At 45.9% G+C, this 25331-nt stretch overlaps 2 protein-coding genes across 8 annotated transcripts in view; one reads left to right on the forward strand and one right to left on the reverse strand.

Moving 5' to 3' along the window:
• Nucleotides 1-267: 267 nt before the first annotated feature.
• On the reverse strand, nt 268-21180 carry WARS1 (tryptophanyl-tRNA synthetase 1). Its single transcript, XM_077323687.1, has 11 exons — nt 21048-21180; nt 19376-19581; nt 18522-18729; nt 17706-17814; nt 15893-16012; nt 13780-13962; nt 11125-11225; nt 8256-8368; nt 6314-6487; nt 2745-2885; nt 268-752 (listed from the first exon to the last, which is right to left on the reverse strand). The coding sequence occupies exons 2-11, from the start codon at nt 19487-19489 to the stop codon at nt 594-596; spliced, it is 1422 nt and encodes a 473-aa protein (XP_077179802.1). The 5' UTR covers nt 19490-19581; nt 21048-21180; the 3' UTR covers nt 268-593.
• Nucleotides 21181-21241: 61 nt separating this feature from the next.
• WDR25 (WD repeat domain 25) overlaps nt 21242-25331 on the forward strand; it is a 131848-nt gene continuing 127758 nt past the window's right edge. For 2 of the 7 annotated variants that reach the window (XM_077323679.1, XM_077323686.1), the window contains exons 1-2: nt 21242-21426; nt 23364-24122. In XM_077323679.1, coding sequence (XP_077179794.1) covers nt 23424-24122 — 699 coding nt within the window. In that variant the 5' untranslated portion in view covers nt 21242-21426; nt 23364-23423. Of the gene's footprint in view, nt 21427-22383; nt 22467-23348; nt 24123-25331 lie in introns of all 7 variants that reach the window. The other 5 variants (XM_077323681.1, XM_077323684.1, XM_077323680.1 and 2 more) reach the window with 5 other exon arrangements.

Raw genomic sequence — 25331 nt, forward strand, 5'->3', positions numbered from 1 at the left:
AAAGAAAGAAAGAAAGAAAGAAAGAAAGAAAGAAAGAAAGAAAGAAAGAAAGAAAGAAAGAAAGAAAGAAAGAAAGAAAGAAAGAAAGAAAGAAAGAAAGGCAGATTCACTGGCTGACACAAAGAATGAACTATTGAGCAGACACAATACCAAGAGTCATATCCCCTTTACACGTAAACTTGAAGAGAAGGCAGCCTTTGGAAAAGAGCTATCTTTGAAACAAAAACTCCTCCCTGCTAAAAGCTCTCAAGGTAGTAGACTCTGATGTTAACATGATTTTTTTTTTTAATTAATGTGATTCCAGCATTTTCAGACACCAAAGTTGACAAGACGAGGTTCTGCTGCTAGCCGGTATTATAGCCCGAGGGAGTCTTCACCCAAAGCTAGTCTTCTTCTGACCCGTACAGAGAGGATCTTAGTATATTCTGAAACAGTGACCGATGATGAACGAGTGATAAACTCTGGAGGTTAACTACCTTAAGATGCTGACTAGGCCCATAGATAAATTAGGGAGAGGCAACGTTAACGACTAAAAAGCTAACATGGGTCCATTGCTCTACGGGTACGGACAAATTAACATGCACAGTCCGGAATCAGTAATCGAATGCCAGCTTCCTTGGAGTCATGAATTCCTTCACCGTTTCGCTCGTGACTTGCTTTCGCCGCTGCTGGTGAGTCGCGATCAAGGGCTGAAGCGTTTCTATCAGCGCCTTCTTCAGCTCGCCTGTGAGGAGGGCTCCGCTAGAGTAGGCCTGTCAAGAGAATGTCGGCAATTATATCCAGAGACATCTGGAAAAGTGCTCTTCCCTGTCTCCCCTGAAAGGCATGCAAAGCTCCCTGCCTCATCCAGCTCAGATGCTTTTCGGTTTGGTTCCCACAAAAAAGGGGGCGCTTGAGACAATGGATATCTAGACTTAGAGCAGGAGGCCTGCTCAGGTGACTTGGGGAATGACCTAGTGCAGGGGTGGGACAAACTGTGGCTCTCCAGATGTCCATGGGGTACAATTCCCTTTAACCCCTGAGGGAATTGTAGTCCATGGACCTCTGGAGAACCAGTTTGGCCACCTCTACCCTAGGGGGGACATCAACTTACTCTGGACGCAACACTTATTTTCTATCCCTTAAGCCATTGGTTCTCAACCTGGGGGTTGGGACCCCTTTGGGGGTCAGATGACCCTTTCACAGGGGTCGCGGCAGGGCAAGCAGCATGGTGGGGGGAGCATCTACACAACAGCCTTGCGGGGCAGACGAGATAGTGTTTGTCAGTCTGGAGCAGCAGCAAAGAGCGAGATTGGCATGGTGAGACAAGAGGCAGAACTGAACTGAAAAATCCCGGGAAAAAACCCAATTTTATACAATCATGAATAATGGATCTTCATGCCATTGGTCAGTTTCGGTTTAATTTCTGTGAAAGAACCCTTGCATAATTTTATGGTTGGGGGTCAACACAACATGAGGAACTGTATTAAAGGGTCGCGGCATTAGGGAGGTTGAGAACCACTGCCTTAAGCCTTTAACCCCCCCTATTCTCCCTCCCCCTCCCTGCCTGTCTTCCCCCCCCTTCCCCCCCAAACATGATGGCCTTAAAGGTGCTCCGGGCCGGATTTTCCTATAGGCTAACTAGGCTTCAGCCTAGGGCCTCAAGATCAAGAGGGGCCTATATTCAAATTGTTAGCAAAATTAATATTACACTATTACACCAATCGCAACATGTTTCATTTAACATATCGATATATATCACAGTAAGGACGTATTTTATTATCTCTCATGTAATTTACAAACTTAAAAATGGGAGGTGAAAGGGCCACATAAGTGGAATAGCCTAGGGCCTCTTTTCATGTTAATCCGGCCCTGAAGGTGCTTCTGGACTCTTCCTGCACACAGACTAATGCGGCTACCCATCTTGATCTCTCTCCCCTCCCTTATATAAAAAGCCTTGGTGGTGGCAGAGGGTTTTGCCATCCCTGGAGGTTGAAGAGATGATAAAGGGCGTCTGTGGGGGATTCAAGGTTCCCAGGTCTGGCTGTACCCCATACTGCATGCTGTTTGCCAGGCTATGCCCTCGGAGTAAGGCTGTTACCCAAGTGCATAACCTTATGACAAAGAAAGAAGAATCAGCCCTGCCTGTCAGGTTTCTCAGGAACGATCTTGAAAGAGACTAAGGGACACATTTCTTTAGAGGCAGTTCAGAACCACCGGTCTTCGTAGCCCCTGGATTAGAATCATAGAACCATAGAGTTGGAAGGGGCCATACAGGCCATCTAGTCCAACCCCCTGCTCAACGCAGGATCAGCCCTAACCATCCTAAAGCATCCAAGAAAAGTGTGTATCCAACCTTTGCTTGAAGACTGCCAGTGAGGGGGGAGCTCACCACCTCCTTAGGCAGCCTATTCCACTGCTGAACTACTCTGACTGTGAAAATTTTTTTCCTGATATCTAGCCTATATCATTGGACTTGTAGTTTAAACCCATTACTGCGCGTCCTTTCCTCTGCAGCCAATGGGAACAGCATTCATGCAGTTCCTACTATTCATGCAGTCCCTACTATTTCAACGGGAGGCAGATGAGCTTTCCCTAGTGGAGTAAGGCCCTTAAACGATGGACACACACATGCAAAAAAAGTAGGAAAGGGAAATGCAAATGCTTAAGGAGAACTGCAGAATGTCGATTGCTTCTGGGTCTCTATCACAGTGACGGTGGAGATGCATCTCCGTGGGGAGGCGGTGGCGGCCCAAGAGGCTTACCTGTTTGATCTGCTCCAGCTTGTCATCATCTTCAAGGAAGAACGTGAGGTACATATAAGAGACATCCACATCGCAGTTGCCCCCGTACTTCCGGTGCTCTTCGACAGTGTCTTTCCCGCCAGAGAAGGCATGCTTGTTGATCTAGAAAGGGGCCCCAGGATAGGGTGAGGTGATCGTTTTGATATTGCAAGCTTGCTTTGCGCACACACGAAGTTTGGCAACCAAGGGTGGGTGGGTCAATATGACGGTACATAGTCATATCACCTGATAAATGTTTAACAAATTTAAAAAAATATCCAAAATTAATTAACGGCCACCTATTCGGGAAACCCTTCCAGGACTGTCAAGAAACCCCAGGGTTTCATGAAAATCTGGTTGAGAAATCCCGGGCTAGTCTTTTGTTTGCCACTCTTTTTCTGATACTGACACCCATGGCTAGTTTTACCCTTCAAACCACTGGAGCCCTTGCTCTTAAGAGAAGGCGAACATATACAGCTGCCAAAGTATCTTGAAGGTATTTCACAACATACCTGAGAATCATGTTTTGTCCTGTTGAACATTGTGTGTGGGGGGTTTTTTGTGTGTGATTCACCATTTTGTACAAATGCCACAGCACCACACGCCCACAGTGCATCAGGTTGGATCCTGCCAACTTTTTTGTGTGTGCCCTCAGTCTAGCTCGACTTCCCAAAGGATGCTTAGGGCTGATCCTGCGTTGAGCAGGGGGTTGGACTAGATGGCCTGTATGGCTCCTTCCAACTCTAGGATTCTGTTATTCTGTCTCAATACGGCTCCTGTCCATGGAGGTCCCATGACCCTGTGCATACCCTTTTGGGTGGTCAAAGGGCGCTTCCCTCTTCCCCAGTTTGCAAGTGGAAAAGGTGGCTGGATCCAACCTATGCAGGAGGTAAAGACGCTATGCTGGAAAACACCATGCCATACTGACAAACTTCAAGGGCACAGTAAGCAGGCTTCTTCAGGCTGGGAGTGTGCAGGGCAGTGGCTAAGCCACAGACTGGCACAGAAAGCTTGGCTTGCGTAGCAACTGTTGCCACTTCTGGTGCCGTGGAGGAGCAGCCAATAGAGACGGACGGCTGGGTCATCTGATTTACAGCAAAGGCTGCCGACTCCTGACGCCATGGGAACCTGCATGGTATTTTTAGAAGAAATGACATCACCAGACCTCAGATCTACGCCAGCTCTCGGCGGAGGCCAGGTGAACAAACAGGGTGGATGGTACATTAAATATTACTGTTAGCTTAGTTGCCAGGATCAGGCAGGCATGGTGACGTGGGTGGGCGTGACATCCAGAAGTGTCACAATATGTTTTGGTACAAATTTGCAATGTATGGCTGCGAAAGTTGGACCATAAGGAAGGCCGAGCGTCAAAGAATTGAGGCTTTTGAACTCTGGTGCTGGAGAAGACTCTTGTGAGTCCCTTGGACTGCAAGGCGAACAAACCTGTCAGTCCTAGAGGAGATCAGCCCTGACTGCTCCTTAGAAGGCCAGATCCTGAAGATGAAACTCAAATACTTTGGCCACCTCATGAGAAGGAAGGACTCCCTGGAGAAGAGCCTAATGCTGGGAGCGATCAAGGGCAAAAGAAGAAGGGGACGACAGAGAATGAGGTGGCTGGATGGAGTCACTGAGGCAGTAGGTGCAAACTTAAAAGGACTCCGGGGAATGGTAAGGAAGGCCTGGAGGATCATTGTCCGTGGGGTCGCGATGGGTCGGACACGACTTCGCACATAACAACAACAACAACAACAACAACAAAACATACGGAAACAAAGCAGGAAAGAACTGGAGGGGATGTTTCCATGCCTAGCAATGGTGTTCCCCAACCATTGGGTTGCGGCCCAGTAGTGGGCCACAGCGGTGGGGACAGAGGTGCGGGTGCCAGCTCACCAGCCAGCATGCCTCCCCCCCCACTGCCTCCCGGTGCAGCGAGCGGCACACTGCGGGGAAGGGGGAGATGCGGGACCTGCCACACCTGTGCGTTTGTGGGCGCTGGTGTGCTGCCGCCTATGCTCCCCTCCCACATTGCAGTGCTTACTATGCCGGGAGGCGGCTGATCTCCCTGGGGGGGGGGGGTGGCACGCCTGCTGGTTTGTGGGTGTCGGTGTGCTGGTGCCCACATCTCCCTCTCCCCCGGTCCCCAACCCGAAAAAGGTTGGGGGCCACTGACATAGGTCACCCCTGCTGTCTTACTCAAAGAGGGTGAGCAGGACTTGGCTTTGCTTTCACTCTTCAAATGAAGAGCCGTTTCCACTCCACCTGGCGGGGTTTTTCTTTTATTTGAAGCACCGGTTACTTATATGGGCATAGAGTGCCTCGTGTTCCTTGAAAGCCCAAGAGCTCCTCTTAAGCTGATAGTCTGCTTCACGGAGCGGTGCATCACCTGTGACGTCACAGTTGCCCAGCCAATCGGCACTCTTCATAGGCACTCCTGCTGCAAACGGGCGGAACGTGTTTCCCCTAAGCTCCAGGGGAGACTGAACAGAGGAGAACAAGGGGGCCAAACTGAGCTAGCCAGAAGAGAGTAACTCTTGGCATGAACATCTAGCCTTTGCCCTTACCAGGTAATAAAATGAAGACAACATCCCACCATCTACTTTTCACTGGTTCTGCAGTCTACTGTTCCACCAGGCCTATGGGAGAGGTCAGGAATTGAACACTGAGGAAATCCTAGCCTCCCAGCCTAAGTACCCCGCCCACAAAGTACTGACCTGCACATTATAACCTAACCGCCCTCAGTAAGGTTTTTAAAGAGGTGGTTTTTAACACAGTAAAAGACCCCTCAATAAAACCCCCTCTATTTATTTATTTATTTAGCCGTATAGCCCGCCACTCCCACAAGGCTCATGGCGGGTCACGTATCATAATAAACCCCATAAAACCCCTAATACAATAAAACATCCTAAAAAAACCCACAACCCAACCTAACCCAACCAAACCAAGGGTGGCAGCATTATACCACATAACTCATAACCTAGGGAAGGAATAGAGAATCACTGCAAATATCACCCTAAAAGGGAGTCTCTATGGACTGCCAAAAGCCTTGTGCCTCAGGGGGCAACTGGAAAAGGTGTGGTCAGTTCTAGTCTCTCTGGAGTGGGGCCACAGACCTCATTGGCCTGGCCTCAACCAAAGACCTGGCAGAAGAGCTCCATCCTGCAAGCCCTGAGAAAGCTCCAACAGGACCCTTAACTCTCACGGAGGCTCATACCACCAGTACTGAGAAGGCCCCGGCTCTGGCCAAGGCCAGGCATACTTCCTGGAGGCCAAGAATCACCAACAAGTTCTCACCCACCAAGCGAAGAGCTCTGCGGGGGCCATAAGGAGATAGGCGGTCCCGCAGGTATGTGGGGCCCAGACTGTGAATTTTCATTTATATATATTGTTTTTATGGTCCTATGTTGTTTCTATGTTTTGTTTTGTTGCTGTCTGCCTTGAGACAACCCTGGAGGGCAGGCTACAAAAATAAACTTATTATTACAATAATAATAAAATATATAGCTACTATTTGCTGTTTCTGCGTGTGGCACCAGGGAGAATCCTCCTCTTACCTTGGTTTTGATCTGTTTGGGGGTGTCGGTGAGAAAGATGGACGAATTGGGGTCACTGGCACTCATCTTCGTTTGCGCCCCTTGCAAGGCGGGGAAGAAGACGGAATGCATCAACGCCGGCTTGGCGTAGCCGATCCGCGGGGCCACGTCTCTGGTCATTCTGAAATAGGGATCCTTCCAAAAGGGGAGGGGGAAGAAGCAAACATAAATGGTCTGGTGTGAGAGAGAACACACACGCTTGCCTTACTGGCACTCCACTGGCTCGGTTTCTGCCTACTGTATGAACATCTCGTGGTTAGTAACATCAGCCACCTAGACCTGGAAGATGCTGCAAGGCTTACCAAACTTCACAGAATAAGCCTGTGACACAAGGCTTTTTGTACCCGGATTTTACTACCCAAAGGAGACTCAAAGTGGCTCACAATCCCCTTCCCTTTCTCTCCTCACAAGGCACCCTGTGAGGCACGTGAGGCTGAGAAAGCTCTGAGAGAACTGCAATTGGCTCAAGGTCACCCTGTTCTCCAGATTAGAGGTATCTTAACTGGTACACCAAGCTGGCTCATTGGCCAGGGCTTTGTGTATCCTGCATCAAATGGAAACCCAAGCATTGGACCAATCCTAAAGAGAATTTTGGCCCGCCAGAAAATTCTTCTACTTGACTGCTCTCTGGTGGTTCAAACACAGGGGTGTTCTCTCTGCCTACTGAGTGACAGGTTCTTTGAAGAAAGAATTAGGCCAGGGACCAGGAGGCATAGGCGGTGTTTCTGAGTTGACGCCTAAAGCTGGTTGCTATTGGTGTAGAAATGCCTAACTCCCAAGCTGGACATTAAATTGGCAGGAATGCACTGATGGGTAGGGCTCTAAGGCAGCGATCCAGGACAAGTCACAAATAATAACCAGGCCAGGTCACAGACTGCTGTTTGATGAGGAGGAAAAATCCACAGGTGGGACAATTTCTTGTGACAGCCCACTTCCTGACAGCCCACCTTGAAGCTAAGCCCCAGCTAAACATCCCTAGCTGAAACTTGAAGCACGATAGGTTAGGAGTAGAGGGGAATGCCCTTGAGGAAGTGGAGAGTATATTTCCACAGCCACTGAGTAGTCACAGATGGCCTGCGCACAAATATAAGGGGGCCTGCAGGCTTAGAGCAGAGGGTGCTAAATCAAGGCTGTGGGATTTGCCTCCTCTTTGGAAAGGGTATTTTACAGAGTCTGCTTTGTGCTCCCCAAATGGCTTCTTCTTTCCCTCTCCATTTTATCCTCACAACCCTATGAGGTGGGCTAGCTGGATTGGCCCAAGGTCACCCAGCTGCTTCAGGCAAGCGTTCTCCAACCAACGCCCCCTGTCCCTGGGGTTGGTTGGAGAAAGAGTGGCAGGTGGAAATGATTCAACCCGAGATCGGCACGCCAAGCAGATCCTCTACCTGTGAACCACAGTCTCTTCCCAATTCTCAGGATACTGAATGCTACATGCCAGAATTAGCTTCTCTATAATTAAGGCTGCAATGAAACATACTTGCAGTCTTCAAGCAAAGGTTGGATACACACTTTTCTTGGATGTTTTAGGATGCTTTGGGCTGATCCTGCGTAGAGCAGGGGGTTGGACTGGATGGCCTGTGTGGCCCCTTCCAACTCTGTGATTCTATGATTCTATACGCAGAAAATATCTAGCCCCAGTATTTATAAAGCTCTTTTGCCATACCTATTTAGAGATTTATGCTCTGCTTTTCTCCCCATTGGGGACCCAAAGTGGCTTACAACAGCATTCTCTTCTGTGTTTTATCAGCACATCGCGGTATGTCAGGCTGAGAGTGTGTGAGTGGTCACCCAAGCAGGCTTCCATGGCAGAGAGGGAATTTGAATCTTGGTCTCCCAGGCAGCCCCACCATGACAAAGAAGGTTTCCATCAAGCCTACAAGATCTTAAACAACCAGCTCTGTACCTGATCAATGGCGCAGGGGATCAAACACTGAACGTCCTTCCTGTTGCTGAAGATCTGTGGAAATGACGTGCAGAAGGCTGGAGCAGCTTGAATAGCAGGAAAACTGATCTTTCCTAGAAAGACACAAACATATATTTGGGAACTTGCTTTCCACAGTGATCAAGTTTCCCCTCCCTTGCCTTAATAGTAACATGTTTCTACAAACTGGCTCACTCATGTTCTCCAATCTTAACTGTACAAGAACAACTATTTATTGATGGCCAGCAACCTTTGCAGAGTTAATGCCAATGCAGAACAAGATCCAGCTCAGCTGCAAGGGACACAGCTGTAACAACAGTGGGCTGGATCCTGCCTTTCTGGATTACTAGTGCCAGGTATGTTCTGCTAGCAGGAGGACGTACATCACCACCAGTCAAAAATAGTTGTTGGATTTGACTCATCAGTTCTGAATAACGCATCACCTCATTTTTCTGGGCTCCCCCTGGATGCATGGCCTGCCTGCCATCCATCCATCCATCCATCCATCCATCCATCCATCCATCCATCCATCCATCATAGAATCATAGAGTTGGAAGGGGCCATACAGGCCATCTAGTCCAACCCCCTGCTCAACGCAGGATCAGCCCTAACCATCCTAAAGCATCCAAGAAAAGTGTGTATCCAACCTTTGCTTGAAGACTGCCAGTGAGGGGGGCTCACCACCTCCTTAGGCAGCCTATTCCACTGCTGAACTACTCTGACTGTGAAAACTTTTTCCTGATATCTAGCCTATATCGTTGTACTTGAAGTTTAAACCCATTACTGCGTGTCCTCTCCTCTGCAGCCAGCAGAAACAGCATCCTGCCCTCCTCATACCACTCAGGGCCAGCTTCTTACAGCATTTCTTAAGGCCTTGGGCCAGAAATCAACACTAGGGGCATAAAGGGATCCAGAAATGGTGAGCTTAATGAAGACTGAATTGAGAGTCCACACAGGTAAAATGCTGGCTCCTATGAACTGCAGTTCAGAGACAGGGAGATCACTTTGGGCTCCCATTCCCCTTTCCAAAGAGAATCTGCTCCCAACATACATTCGATCTGTAGCCGGGGTCTAGCAGGTTTCCCGCTTAACCAGCAACAGAATTGTAGTTTGAAGTCTGATGCCATTGTTATCCTTAGCCATGATTAAATGGAGGTATGTGTGGGTGTGGGTGTGGGTGTGGGGGTCATACCAAAAGGGTATGAGGCAGGAAAAAGGGGCACTGATTCCTAAGGAGTCTCTTAATTTCTTAAGAGCAGTTAAGAGGGAGCAGGTGTCGCCATCTTTAGCCACACCAAAATGCCACTTAGGACTATAATGCTCACAGAGACAATCCATCCTACAGACAGAAACTATTCAGGGACAGGCAGCACAGGACAAACAGTCGAGCAGCTCTGATGCACATGCCATAAATACATTTCACTGCTGACCAGAGAAGCAGATTAATGCAGAAATCAGAGAAGGAATGACTCTTTGCCCTGCATGCTAACATGTGTCATAGGGCATCTTATATTTCATAAGCGATGGCTGCGGAAGGCCAGGGCAGAAGAGCTGTATTGCATCTAAATAACGTGATGTTTCAAGTAGCTGGTGCAAACACTCTCAAAGGAGTAATCTGTAATATCAGAACCTCATTTTTTATACATGTATGTATATAAATTTATCAATGTGCACGGTGTGGGGCTAATAGAGATTTAATAGAATGTATTCTGGCAATAGTTTCAGGTGGGTAGCTGTGCTATTCTGCAACAGCAGAGCAAAATCTGAGTCCAGGAGCAACCTAAATGCCAACAACATGTTCCAGCTGGGTATAAACTATGAGTCAAAGGTCGCTTCATCTTATCGTCATAGAGTTGGAAGGGGCCATACAGGCCATCTAGTCCAACCCGTGCTCAATGCAGGATCAGCCCAAATCATTGCAGGATAAGGATCTGACCATTCACTGATTGAAAGCTAGCAGTGAGAGGGGGCTCACCATCTCCTTAGGCAGCCGATTCCCCTGCTGAAATACTCTGACTGCAGAAATCCCTCCCACTCCCCAATATCTAGCTGGTACTATCCTAAACATAGTTTAAAGCCATTACTGCGGGTCCTATCTTCTGCTGCCAACAGAAGTGAGTGTTGGTGGGCGAAAGCTTATACTCTGGAAAACTTTGCTTGTCTTTAAGGTGCTACTGGCCTCAAATTTGTATGCTGATACTTAGATTACTGACTGCACATCTGATTTGTCCTCTATCCTTTAATGTTAGACATTCTTTTTTTTTCAAAATAAAATTCTGTTTTTCATGTTGGGTTGCAACACCTGTATTTGTAATGGGATATCTACACTTGTAGCTTAAGCACGACAGAATAGAATACAGAATACATATTGGCATAATAAAAGATTGGCATTATATTGGCATGATAAAAGATAAAACCATAGATACAATCCTTTGATGATGTTTAAAGCAGTAGGCGCTGGATTACGAGGCGGTCATATCTTGTGATGTGCGGTTTACAATGGGGCACACGGAAATTTGTTATTTAGCTGCTACGGGGTTCAGCTATGAATGATTTCCCCCCAGCATTGTGGATAAAGCAAGACAGACTGGTTTTAATTGCAGAGCTCTTATTATTCTTTTAAGTAATTTGTCATTCTTAATTTTGTAAACCTCTCTGAGAACTTTTCAGGGCCCTGTGGCAAATGCAGGCAGAGACAAAGGATACCTAGAGTCGGGACTGTGGGGGCTATTTCTGATAGGGGCTTTCTGACAAAAAGAAAAAAAGTTGCCCTTTGTTTGATTTGTGACCCCCTGGGCTGGTTCCCGGTTACTTGTCTTTCTGTGCTACTACAAATAGCCCAGGAACTCACCGATACAGTCACTGTCTGTAAAGCCAAATATTCCTTTCACCTGGTTGAACGTCACGTGCTTTTGAACTTTTATGATGTTCTTGTAGAATTCTGGGCTTGACCTAGCAAAGCAGGAGTGGAGACAGAGAGAGAGAAAGGGAGAGAGAGAGAAAGAGAGATGTTTAGAATGCGCAGGGGGATCCCACTTCCCACAGAGTGCTTGCAAGTCTCAACTGCAATCTGTTTTCCAAAAATTGAAATGCTTTTGGCATTTTGCATGCAAATTTAAGCAATAGAAGATTTCAGCTTAAATAAAATCTCTATGTAATCTTGATCAGGAACCAGCTTGGGTGTTCTGGTTAAGAACCAGTGGCCTCCAATCTGGAGAACCGGACTGGATTCTCCACTCTTCCATGTGCAACCAGCTGGGTCACCTTGGCCAAGTCACAATTCTCTCAGAACTCTCTCAGACCCACCTATCTCACAGGGTGTCTGCTGTGGAGAAAGGAAGGGAAGGCGATCATAACCACACTTCAGCAAATAACTTACAACACAAATAAGACTCCCCCCCCCAATGTACATGAGTCCAATAAGAGACCGGGCCTGTACAGATTCCATAATACAATAGAGAATCTCTTCACAGCCCCTAAATTATAGACAAGTGGAAAACCACTCGGGCCAGATAAGTGGGAATGATTATGTTCAGTATACATGCTAACTCCTGAGGTTAGTACTAAACTTCCTGCTGCTAAAGATACAGAACTTAAGTGTAGCCCAAGTCAGGCTTATTTATAAGTCTTGTGGTCTGCCTCTGTTCCATATTAGAGTGTCTGGAAATAAAGATCTCCAAGTTCCAGCCCCACATCGTGAATAAGACAAAGCCATCATTAGGGAGTCAAAAGTAAGTGAGCAGAAAGTGTCCAGGACTGAAGCTACATGGATGCAAGTATACTTTTAACTGTTCATGGGCCTGAATGCCTTTGGCTGTTAAACAACTTATAATGTACAATGGCAGCATCCTCTTTAGCCAGCTGTATGATCAAAAGTTGGACCATGAGGAAGGCCGAGCGACAAAGAATTGATGCTTTTGAACTCTGGTGCTGGAGAAGACTCTTGCGAGTCCCTTGGACTGCAAAGTGAATAAACCGGTCAGTCCTAGAGGAGATCAGCCCTGCCTGCTCCTTAGAAGGCCAGATCCTGAAGATGAAACCCAAATACTTTGGCCACCTCATGAGAAGGAAGGACTCCCTGGAGAACAGCCTAATGCTGGGAGTGATCGAGAGCAAAAGAAGAAGGGGGCGACAGAGAATGAGGTGGCTGGATGGAGTCACTGAAGCAGTAGGTGCAAATTTAAATGGACTCCGGGAAATGGTAGAGGACAGGAAGGCCATTGCATTGGCCTCATTGTCCATGGGGTTGCGATGTGTTTGACACAACTTTGCACCTAACAACAACATGATCAAAACACAGGGCACCTTATTCTAAGGTTGATTACAGAGAGCTGCAGCTACCTCTGAAGATGAAATAATTTCAACCAGTTGCTGTAGCTATGAACTCCCTACTGGGATTTCAAAGGGTAATCGGATACACATGATAACACTGGTGATTATTCGGTTGTTTGCAGTCAGGTCATAGCTGACTTACGGCAACCCCTTTGGGGTTTCAAGGCAAGAGACATTCAGAGGTGCTTTGACCCTAGAATTCATTGGTGGTCTCCCTTCCAAGTATTGACTGGGGCAGAGATGACATAGGTGAAACTTTTCATAACACCCCAAGGCAATAATTGTTTTTAGATGCATTCCTTGTGTTTATTTTATGCTGTTTTAAATATAAGTTTCATTTGATAATCGCAAGAATAAATAACATAGTAAAGAACTAGGGTCTGTTAATATGAGCTTGCTAGCTCCTTCTCCATTTTTCTTTTTCATTCCTTTTGTTTATATAATGCTCTTTTAAATATAAGTTTCATTTGGTAATAGCAAGAATACCTAGCAAAGAACTAGGGGTCTATTAACCAGAACAAAGTTTGAGTCCAGGGGCTCCTTTAAGACCAACAAATGAATAAAGCTTTGTTGGTCTAAAAGATGCCAGTGGACTTAAATTTGTTACCTGGTTTTTCATCCTATTACAAAAATAGCCATCCTTTTGTCCAAAAAAGGTAATAGAAGAAGAGTTGGTTCTTATATGCCGCTTTTCTCTACATGAAGGAAACTTAAGGGGGCTTACAGTCACCTTCCCTTCGTCTCTCCACAACAGACACCCTGTGAGGGAAGTGAGGCTGAGAGAGCCCTGATATTACTGAAGAAGAAGAGTTGGTTCTTATATGCCACCTTTCTCTACCCAAAGCGGCTTATAATCACCTTCCCCTTCCTCTCCCAGCAACAGACACCCCATGAGAGAGGTAACGCTGAGAGAGCCTTGGTATTACTGCTTGGTCAGAACAGCTTTATCAGTGCTGTGGCGAGCCCAAGGTCACCCAGCTGGCTGATACTTCTGATACTTCTTGTGCAGCTATCCAACTCATTAATCTTCAACTTTTCTTCTTCTTCATACAACAGTACAAATGAGCATACAAACAGTACTAACATAATTAAAAAAAACACACAAAAGAAACAGAAAAGAAAAAAGGTCACAGAAAACTACAAAAGATATCAGATCATGCAGCTCTTAAAGTACCCCAAATAGTCCAGATCAGAAAAGATGAAGGTTTTGTTGACGTCAAATCCACAGGCTATGATGTCCTTGATGTTTTCTATGGAATACTGGTAGGCCTTCTCAACCGTTAGATCTTTCCAGAGGTATTTTTCATCATCAGTCAATTGTATGACTAAAGGAACATTAAATATTTCCTGCAGCCACCTAATAAAATGAAACAAGATTTCTTGCAGTGTCTTAGGGTAGCATCCGTATATATTTCATAAGCTGTCGCAGTCATCTATAGTTCAATCTCATTTATTTATTTACTGGATGTCCTCTTGCAAACATGTCTCAGGTTTAAAGACACTTTTCCAGGTTTCTCTCCACCTGCTCACCCCCAAGACTTGTCAACAGGTAGGTAAACGTCACAGCCATTTATTTCACTGCCCAGAAAACCATCCTCATACACATTCAGTGACTTGTCCTACCTGGAATAGGGACCAATAACATTTAGACGAGTCTCTCAGTGTGTGTACTAGGTGCTTGATGGACATCGTAGTGAATAATCCAGGTTAACTCACTGGAGATAACAGCTTCCCATATACTCAGAAGAGTGATTAATTAGTGATTTAAAAAAATAACACAGATACTTGTCCCAGGCCTATTCAGAGTATTCGAGGAAGGAAATCTCCACTGAGCAACTGTGCCAGCACTGTGCATATTCCTTGATCATACAGAGATAACACACATAGAAAATGTGGAAGAGATTGGAGAATTCAGTTTCAGAAGAACTTCAGTTTCCAGTAGGTGGATGCAGAGGAGAAATCAAATCCCTTTTCCTAACAGGCTTCCAAAATATGTTTTAACATATGTGAGATGTGCTGAATAAAATCTCAGGGGGAAGGAGGAGTTATCAAGACTATATATCAGTGGTCCCCAACCTTTATGAGGCTGGGGACCGGCAGGGCATCGGGGACCGCGCCCGCGTGGGCCGTGCCCACGCATCGGGCCGCGCCCGCGCTGGCCACGCCCGCGCATTGGGCCGCACCTGCGGGCCGTGCCTACGGATCGTGCCGTGCGGCCGCGGCCCGGCCCTGATTCCCTCTCCCCGTCCTCCCGCAGTAAGAAGCTTCCCGGGCCGCAAGCTTGCGGCCTGGTAAGTTTTTTACTGTGGGGGCGGGGAGAGGGAGCCGCGGCCCGGCGCCATGGCCTTTGCGGCCCGGCACCAGGCCGCAGCCCGCAGGTTGGGGACCACTGCTATATATCATTAGTGCCCCTCTAGCTCAGGCTTTCTCAACCTTTTTACTGTTGAGAAACCCCTAAAACAATCTTCAGGCTTCGAAACCCCCCAGAAGTGATATCAGCAAGTCACAGCTTCTTGCCATGCCCCTGGAAGTCACATGTCACCAGAAGTGACATCGGCCAGACACTCCCACCAGCTGTGACATCACCGGGGCACTCACACAGCACAGGAAGTGCCAGCACAGAAATATTTTCAGATTATTGTTGAACAGAACCATACCTGCACTCTGGGCTGCTTGCTCTTCTTCACCAAAGAGAGCCTGGGAGCCTGTAGAAAAAGGACCGTGGCAGCCCCCCCCCCCCAGTTAAGTTAAATGAGAGTACTTACCTCTCTGCACTCCAGTTGCTACCACATGCAACGAGCTTCAGCCAGCAAGGATTTGTATGGCTGGGGCCCCTCCTCTTCCCACCCCCTTCAGGCCCATCTGTGGCCACTGTGGAAGGGGGTGGGAGGGTGACATGACCATGTATGGTTGCATCACCCAATATAATTTTAATTTAAAAGATATCAAAAACTGACTCCCACCCAATTGGCGAAACTCTTCCAGAGTCATCATGAAACCCTGGCTGAGAAAGCCTGCTCTAACTGAACAGAAGCAGAGTCAAGGTGAAACAACTAGACATGAGGAATGTATATAATTTGATTTGCAGAATCCAGCTGTTCTTAGTATACATTTTTTTTGTAAAGGCACAGGACACAGTCATGAGAATAAAACCCTTTTGCAGCACAGTTCTCTGAGTCAGGGCTGCTGGAATGCAGCATGACTCATTAGCACCGATCACTTCACTTTCAAAATAATAAGTAAACATCTGATGCAAAATGAACTTTATTCGGACAGTTTTTACTTACTTTGTAAAAATAAATGGGATAAGGTGGCCGATGTGCATCGCCTCGGACGAAGGACCTCTGCCTGTGTAAAGGTAAAAGGGCTTCTTATTTTCATATGCGTCCAGGATTTGGTTCATATCTCTAAAAGCAGGAGAAAAGAAATATGGGATGCCTTTTTCAAAAGAGTGGTATCAAATCAAGAAGACTGAGAACAAGTGTTGGATACATGCTTCTGTACCTGAAATTTGTATTTTGACAGACAAAACGCGTGCATTAAGTGCCACAAAGTCACTTTTGACTTGTAGCAACCTTATGAATTAATGCTCTCCAAAAAGCCCTATTGTTCACAGCTTTGCTCTGGTCTTGCAAACTGAGGGCCGGAGCTTCTTTCACTGAGGACGCATCCCGATTTTATGAACTTAGGCAGCACAGTTCCTCAGTGGAACAGGATTCCTAGAAAGGTGGTGGGTTCTCCTTCTTTGGAAGTTTTTAAGCAGAGGCTAGATAGTCATCTGAAAGAAATGCTGATTTTATGAACTTAGGCAGATTGTGAGTGGGTGGGCAGGAAGGGATGGGCCAGTGTTTGTCTCTTGTGGCCCTTCCTTGTGTACCCAGGGAATTGCTGATTGCCACTGTGGGATGGTAGGTGAATTTCTTCCAGGTCAGGCTAGATTCTGGAGATTTTTGGTGGTGGTGGGGATCACTTAGGCATGAAATGGGGGTCACTGTGGTTGGGCAGGTAGTTGTGGGTGTCCTGCATTGTGCAGGGCGTTGGACTAGATGACACTGGAGGTACCTTCCAACTCTATGATTCTATGATCTCATGTTGGGTTTTCCCGTTTTACTGCTGTCTTCAGCACTTCCTAGCATGACAGTTTTTTCCAGTGACTGTTGTCTTCTCATAATGTACAATATGCTCTGTTTAAATCTTTTTAGCTTCCAGGGATAGTTCAAGCTCAATCTGAGAACTAGAAGCCATTTATTTGCAGTGTGATTTAAATAGTAAAACAGTAGGGGTTAGGAATCAAACATTCCACTAGTGAAATATTAAAATAAGTTGAACAATTGCTGGGCAAAAACAAATGACTGATTTTACATAGTACAATTAGAAGGCATTGCTGAGCCACAGAACTACCATATTTGCCGGCGTATAAGACTGGGCGTATAAGACGACCCCCCAACATTTCCACTCAAAATATAGAGTTTGTTACATTACATTACAGTACTATGGGCCACTATGGGCAGCTATGTCTATCCCAACTGAAGTGCACCCAGCATATAGGACGACCCCCCCACTTGGAGGCATGTTTTTCAGGGGGAAAAAGTAGTCTTATACGCCAGCAAATACTGTAGATTAATGTTTTCCTCCTTGCCCAGATCTCAATACTCCTATGCCATTAAATAGTGGCTTCAGACCATGTTCTAGGCCAGAAACTGAACCTAGACAATACAGTGCAAGACGGAAGGATTTTTACCTTTCTCTTGAAATTCTGCATGGCATAGCTGCAGGGGGAAATACAAGTAGGATTAGGGACTACATGCCTCATGGAATATATTCTCTGACTCCGAATGCTTAGTGCAGTGGTTAAGAGTGGCAGCCTCTAATCTGGAGAGCAGGATTTGATTCCCCACTCTCCCACAGGCAGCCAGCTGGGTGACCTTGGTCTAGTAACAGCTCTATTACAGCTGTTCTCACAGAGCAGTTCTCAGAGCTCCCTCAATCCCACCTACCTCACAGGGTGTTTGTTGTGGGGAGAGGAAGGGAAGGCAACTGCAAGCTGCTTTGGGGTATAAAATTAACTCTTCTTTTGCTCAAACAAATTGACACACCCACCGATGAGAGAAGAAGATGCCCCTGCGCAGGAAGTGATGTGGTTTCTGTCCCGTAACTCTCTCTATTCGATTGATCAGATCTTTATCTATTTTGCTGCTGCCAAACCGAACTGAAAATAAAAGGGAGATTAAAGTTATATACAAGGCTAATCACATTGACATTCATATGAGCACAGCACAACACCGGAGAAGTTTTTTGAAACTTTTTTTAAAATTAGGGATTGTTCTCACTTTTGAACTAGGACACACCTACAAAATATGGAATTTATTTGTCCTCTTTCACTATTTCAAGGCTAAGATCCCCATGGTTAAACTTACTCCTTCCGTTTTTACTTCTCAAAAAAAGCCTCTTTTTTCAAGGAAAAGCTCAAGCATGTTTACTCAGGAATGAAGTGTTCAAAGGGATCTTGTTCCCCAATGGGTTCAAAGGGGTCTTGTTCCCCAATGACTGTCTTTAAGACTGCAGCTCTCAAAGCAAAGAATCTTCCAATGAAGATTTCTCATTTTCATTACCCATCACTCACTTCATAGGGCTCTGCTTTGCATGCAGAAGGGCCCTGGCATCTCCAGTTAAAAAGGACCAGGAAATGGGAGATGGGAGACCTCTGACAGAGATCTTGGAGAGCCACTGTCAGTCTGAGTAGATGATACTGACTTTGATGGACCGCCTCAGTATAAAGTAGCTTTATGTGTGTTCACTATAATCATTTTAGGAAGTTATTGTGGCCAGAACCAAAAAACAATGCAAACAAGCTTATTCTACTGGTAATTGCCATTAAAAATTATAGTTTTGAAAAACAGATATAGCGACACTTACCAATAAGTTTATCGTAATCTACCCCTTTGGCATTGGATGTCTGCACTGTCCATGGGTCTACAAAATCTTCACCTTCAGTATCTCCTGGACCGTTACTGACTGGAGTGAAATCGGTCGGAGGGGAACCAGCTTTGTATTCCTGGCCTGTAGCTGTTTTATAGCTAAGCTTTAAGGACAATAATAACTTAACTGCTGCCTCAATTTCATCCTGGAGGGGAAGGGGAGAAAATTAAAGCACAACTGTTAGTTAAGGAAGTTTAGAAGCCTGACACTGCTTCTTTGTCTTACACACTAAAGAAGAAGAGTTGGTTCTTCTATGCCACTTTTCTCTACCAGAAGGAGTCTCAAAGCAGCTGACAATTGCCTTCCCTTCCTCTCCCCACAACAGATCCTGTGAGGTAGGTGAGGCTGAGAGAGCCCTGATATTACTGCTTGTTCAGAACAGCTGTATTAGGGCTATGACTAGCCCAAGATCACCCAGCTGGCTTCATGTGGAGGACCAAGGTATCAAATCTGGCTTGCCAGATTAGAAGCTGCCATTATATTTCAACAGAAAAACAGTAATATGCTTGAAATCAATTATGCCACATGAATAATGACAAATCACCCGTTTCTCTCTTGCCTTGGAAGCCTTACAGATTTCATGGTACTTTCTATTACCTCTTGGGAGACCTAGTCCAGCACTCTAACCACTGCACCTGCTGTCCTGATTAACTGTATACTTTTGGGTACTAGGCTTATTCAAGAGATTATGTAACTGGATTCTGCAAATCTGAAGATTGTTAACTGGTGTATTAAAAACATCTGTCATTGCAGCGCTAACGTTGTGTTTTAAAATGTTTAAAAATTCATACCTTTGGCGCTTTCTCCATTTTCAGTGATCTGACTTTTTCTCCTTGTGCGGTTACTTGTTCAAACAATTCAAGTGGGTTACGAGAACAAAAGCTGCTATTCTGAATGTCTGCCATTTTCAGGAGTATAGAAGACCTTTATTATTATTTACAATGTACAGTGCCTCGTGCAACTTCTTTCCAGGAATTTCCAAAATATGGTGCCGATTCTAGGAAATAAGAGAATCCGCTTTCAATCTTCTGGGGCCATTTTTAATTGTAATAGCATTAAAATAGCATTCTTCAAGTATACTTCTTACCTCCAAGTACAGGGAATATGATTAACATTTTCAGATATTCTTCTTACCGACAAAGAAAACAAAGCACCCCAAGGATCAAGGGTTTGTACTACAGCCTTACCAAATGATAAGGCCACAGGCTGTTTCACAACAGAGTCAATGTGCTACTACAATTAAGTATGAAACTTATTAATTTGATGCTACTACAGTTAAGTATGAAACTTATTAATATGCCACCCCTCACTGCAACAGTTGTTGAATATAGCAAAGTTTTTAAAATACACTTTTTCTACCCCAGAAGAAGTAATCTAACCTCACAAATGTTCATTTTCCCAAGCTATTTAAACAAAACATCACTCCCTTTCTATAGTTACATAACTGTGAGCCTTTGCATTCTTCCACAGCTATTAAAGATTACAGTAATACAATGTAAACAGATGAGCATTAGTTCCATTACAAAATTAGTAAAGATCAAAATATACTTAATATACAATGGTACAGCTAATCAAAGTTCTAAAGAAGATCCTTAAAGGTTTCTCTTAGCGTTCTTTTCAATGGTACATTAAGACTACTACTACAACTTTCTTCTCATTATTATTATTCTACTATTACTATTATGTTTCAAACTGTATTTCAGTTACCCAGGGTCCTTTGGGAGCTTACCAGACATTCCATAATCAGAAAAATCTATAACAGCTGGCATATGCCTTTCTAGAAACAGCTTCCCTACTGCAATGTGCAACCATAGAACAGAGCAAGGCAGCCTCAAACCTGGACCAAATCTCTAGATTTGGGCAAAGCTGGTCTTTAAAACTGAAAAATACCCTCTCCCCCCTCTGTGTGGAAGATTATCGCTGCAGTGTGACAGAGACGGCTGGAAAGGAATACTTCATCCTCCGGCTCACCACATCAGAACTGATAAATCAGTATGTGACCCTACAATGACACGATCCTGAAAAACACTGAAAAGCTCAAGCGACCCCGAAGCAGCAACGCGGCAGAAACCCTGTACTGAGTGCGTCAACGCTGTGTTCAGCAGGCTCAAAGGCAGTTGAGTGGGGAAAGCTGGCACCCTTCTCGTTCAGCATGAAGAAAGAAGGGAGAGACCACCTTTCTCCTTCCTGCGCTCCTTTATCTGCCCACCTTGGATGATGCACTTTCAATGCACTCCAGAAGCAGATTCTCCTCTTTCACAGGGGAAAACCCAGCTGCAAAAGCGCATACCTAAGACGCTACTAGTTTCTGGATGCCAACAGCCATTGCCTGTCAAGTGGGACTCCTCCACCCACCGCCGCCCAGCCAGGCGGGTCTTATCGTCCCCCTTCCTCGCAGCACTAGCAGAGAGAGAGAGGGAGCCACCTTCGTGACCCCCATTCCGCCCCACGGCGGCTTCCTACCTGTTCCCGGGACCGGCCGCTTCCCTCGTCGCCTGCCAGACCGGCAGCCACCCGGTTGCATCAGCAACGCAGCCCGGCGCGTCGCGCCTCTCCATCCGGCTAGGAAACACGGCCGCTGCCCGGAACCAATGAGAAGGAGACGAGAAGGAGGAAGGTCCGGCCGGAGAGGAGAGGAGGAGGGGCAGGAGCGCGCTAGGAACGTGGGAGCCCGGGGCCGAGTTTCTGGGCGGGACGTTGCGAGGATGGACCGGCCTGAGCTCCGCCGTAGGGGGAGAGGCTGGAGTTTCAGGCGGTGTTTCAGGGAAATGCGCCCGCCCGGGAAGCGGTGCTGAACTCGCTCGAGAAGCGGACTTCCAAGGCACGGGGTGGGTTATCGGGGGTAAGTCCCAAGCTCAGGGGGCTGCCTTTGCCTCTTGGAAGCGGGAGGATAAAAACCCGTTTTTTTGGCCGTGCGTGATCCTATGTAGAATCCAAGTGGAAGGACGCTGCGTAGAATAACTGGACTCCTTTAGAGTAGCAAAATTTAGAAGATAGATTCAAGTGGGCAGTAAGCAAATGCTTCCCCCCCACACACACACACACACGTTGAATACCTTCAGTGAAGTCAACCTGTGGTCCTCCAGATGTTCATGGACTACAATTCCCATGAGCCCCTGCCAGCAAAGGCTGGTAGGGGCTCATGGGAATTGTAGTCCATGGACATCTGGAGGAAAACAGATTGACTACCCCATGTAATTGGTTCCATTGTCAAACTACTGTAACTCTCAGGAAATTTCACCTAATAATTCAATTGAACTCCCTTAATTAGATCTAGTTTTGTCCTTTGGAGCAGTGGTCCCCAACCTTTTTATCACCGGGGACCACTTAATGCTTGACAATTTTAGGCCCGGTGGGGGGGGGTAGTTTACTCCTCTACTCTCAACCATTGCCCTAACGCTCTCTGACTCTGGTCGCTATGGTAATGTTTAAACATCCCTTCAAAATAAGATACAGACACGCCACAACAATGAACATAAGGAACATTTTATTTTCAAGGAAATTTTAACTCATGGCAATGACAAATCAATGGGAACCCTGAGCTTGTTTCTCTGCAACGAGATAGTCCCATCTGGGAGTGATAGGAGACAACCGAAGTATGTTGTAAAGGGCCCGGGGGGGGGGGGAGGCGTCCTTCAAGGCCCACCTCCAATTAGTCGAAGGACCACATGTGGTCCACGGCCCACAGGTTGGGGATCGCTACTTTGGAGCATCAGTGAGCAAGTGTTGGTCCTCTTCCATGTGACAGGCTTTTAGATACCTGAAGAGTGTGATCATGTCTCCCTTAATTCTTCTGTAGGCTACTTAATTCCTTCAAACTTTCTTCATTGGATTTTTCCACCAGAACCTCAACCATCTTTGTTACCCTCCTTTGAACCCACTGTAAGCAATCCTTCTCAGTTTTAAGTTACCTTCACAATTGTATCTTTATGCTGTCCGTTCTTCAAAGACCTCAGGGTATATGATAATCCCCTGCCCTGTTTAACCTCACAAACCTCTGGGCTAGATCATTATTCCATGTGAAATGTGGATGGATGAAGACTCTTGATACTAGACGATAGCAGCTGGGGCAGGCAGAGACCCTCTCCATTGTCAAAAATTGTCTCACCAAGTTAAATTATGATAGCAGGGTAATTTGTGCTTGTAGAGTTTGTTTGACCCAATTCTATGGCATTTTGCCACCTCAGTCCTTCACTTCCTTTATGTGACATTTAACAGTTCTTCATTATGCTGGGCCATTTGCTCAAGCTTGTCTTAACACTGACTCCTCTGAAGAAATACATGGGAGGTTATGTAATATTCCATATTCAGATTGTCCTTGCCCTTGTGGCCAGGGTCAGAGAAAGGCAGGTACTGGGGCTTAGGGTTCCAGGAGGGGCCCACTACTCCCTCCACCTGCCCTTCCCCTGCTGCTTGGTTGCCCTGCGCGCTCAGCTGTGCAGACTGCCCAGCACAGTTGGGATAAAGGGCATGCAGGGTATGTGAACATGGGAAGTGTGAGGGCTTGGAAGTGGGTGCAAGAAGGATGCGCAGGTGAGGGGCATGTAGTTTGTTGGGAAAGAAGTCACAAAAAGGGGACGGTGGGCAGAAGAAAGGAGGGGTCTCCTGGATACTCTGCATCTGGCCCCCTATAACTTGGAACCAGCCTTGAGATGAATGATATGATATATGCATATTGAATTAGCAGGTGATTGTAAGAGCATCTTGTGTTAGTTTGACTGTCAACAGAGTTTTGTATATTGAAAGACTGTTTTGGAATGTCAGTTCTTTTCATTGCAGAAATTGCCCACCATGAGGCTCTGAAAGCAGAAGCTCAAGAATTTCCGAATATCTGACTCAATGAACTCTTTAGTTGCGTATGACGATTCGGACTCTGAGACGGACGCTGGCAAGTCTGAAGATGTTCTTATCAGTAAAGAGAATCTTGAAAATCCTGCCATGTCTGCTACTGGATCCAGGGATGGATTCAACACAGTTTCTAAGAGCCAAATCCATTCTGTAGACTACATGGCTGGTTCCAAAAGGAACGTCTTCCACATTGATCCTTTTTTGTATCATGGGGAGGCTAATAACAAGTCTTCAGCAGTAGTGCATCCTAAGAAAGCTTATCCTGCTGCTTTCCAAATGGCTACTTGTAGTCCGGAGCAGTCATTCAGTCCTTTGCTGAAACCTCAAGTGTTTTCTGCAAACGAGAGTTATTCTCAGAAGAGGACCCATGAGGACAGTGGTGTTACTTTAGAGGGACTGAGGCCATATATTCCTAAAAGACTGAGAAAGGAAAAATATCCTGAAGCTGAAACTGGGGAAGAAAGCACAAGTTACTCAGCTAAGTTTGGTGTTGCAGGAGATGGAATGTCCATTAAAACTTCCAAATACATCATGCCATATTTAGGATCCGAATACGAGGCAACGGAAATTCCCACAAACTTGGTGTTTCGCATGTCTGAACACAGAGGTCCCGTCAACGTTGTCCAGTGGTGTCCTGAACAGAAATGGAGCCACATGTTGCTCTCTGCATCCATGGATAATACTATCAAGGTAATATGGTGCAGAATGGATGAGTTGGCATGGATGCTGTTTGACATTTCATGCATTTTGAGAGTCACTATGAGTCTTTTTCAGTGGTGTGAAGTATTTTTATGGTGAATGACTATTATGCAGGCTGTTTTTGTGTTGTGTGAAGTTTTATGCAGACAGACTTCTTTGCTAGTAAGCCAATGTATCTGTGCAGGCTCAATAAATAGTTTACTGAGAGAACTTCCTAATAGGAGAGTGCCAATTTCCAACACAGTGTTCAGCGAACAAGTCCCGGTGAATTACCCTTGTTTGATATGCTTCGTCAGTGTATAATATAACAATCAATGGATGAAATGAGATACAATTAGCAAATGTTCTATGTTCTCTCTGTCTCCAGGAATTCCAGAGGAATTGTATCTCATTTTGCCTACTGATTGTTATATTATATACTGATGAAGTATACCGAAACAAGGGTAATTCACCGGGACTTGTTTGTTGAAAATTGTGTTGGAAATTGGGTTTCTCCTGTTAGGAAGTTCTCTCATTAAACTTTTTACTGGGCCTGCACGGATTCATTGGTTTACTTATTACATTCTGTGCACTCCTTTTATTGTCTGCATTAGACTTCTTTGCTAGTCTTGAAATTGAACTTCCGTATATTGAGGAGGTGGATAAAAGAACTGCCACTGCGTGATCCTATGATTAGTGCCAATTTGAGTTGGAGAGCAACTGGGGTGTGACTGAATTGGAGGATTGTAGAATGCTGTAACTCCTTTCCACCTGTGTACTGAATAACTGGGATGTTTTTCAAGCTCTACGCTTGCTTATGGCAGTGGAGGATAGTGGTGGTCGTCTACTCTTTGTGTAGCTTCAAAAGACCAAACCCAAGTTCAGAAAACTTTTGTCGCTGATAAAGAGCTGTTGACTAGAATGTGTCTCCTTGATTTCAGCCCCCTTCCCTTTTGAGGAAATGAAGGTGTTTCCAGTCCCTCCCCCCACCCAAGAGTGTTAATGCCAAACAGGATAGCTACAGCAGCAGCAGTGGTATTACTAGAGCTAAGATAAAGGGAGTTGAAATAAATGTATACAAGCTAATTTGGAACAACTTGCGCTGTTAAATAAAAAGATAAGGGGTAAGTGGGAGGAGAGTGGGTGGCGCCTGCCTGATCTTTGGGCTATTCGGGAGGTGCAATGCGCCTCCCAATTGGCCCACAGCCTGAATGGGGCCCG

This window comes from Paroedura picta, chromosome 2, assembly GCF_049243985.1.
Source record: "Paroedura picta isolate Pp20150507F chromosome 2, Ppicta_v3.0, whole genome shotgun sequence".
In the NCBI taxonomy this organism is placed as follows: Eukaryota; Metazoa; Chordata; class Lepidosauria; order Squamata; family Gekkonidae; genus Paroedura; species Paroedura picta.

Coding starts and splice junctions, on each gene's coding strand:
- WARS1 (XM_077323687.1), bottom strand. CDS start 19,489: ATGGCAGACATTCAGAATAGCAGCTTTTGTTCTCGTAACCCACTTGAA. Junction 11,226..13,779: donor TCTGATCTGGACTATTTGGG/GTACTTTAAGAG, acceptor CTGCTTTGCTAG/GTCAAGCCCAGAATTCTACA. Junction 2,886..6,313: donor CCAAACAGATCAAAACCAAG/GTAAGAGGAGGA, acceptor GCCCCTTTCTAG/ATCAACAAGCATGCCTTCTC.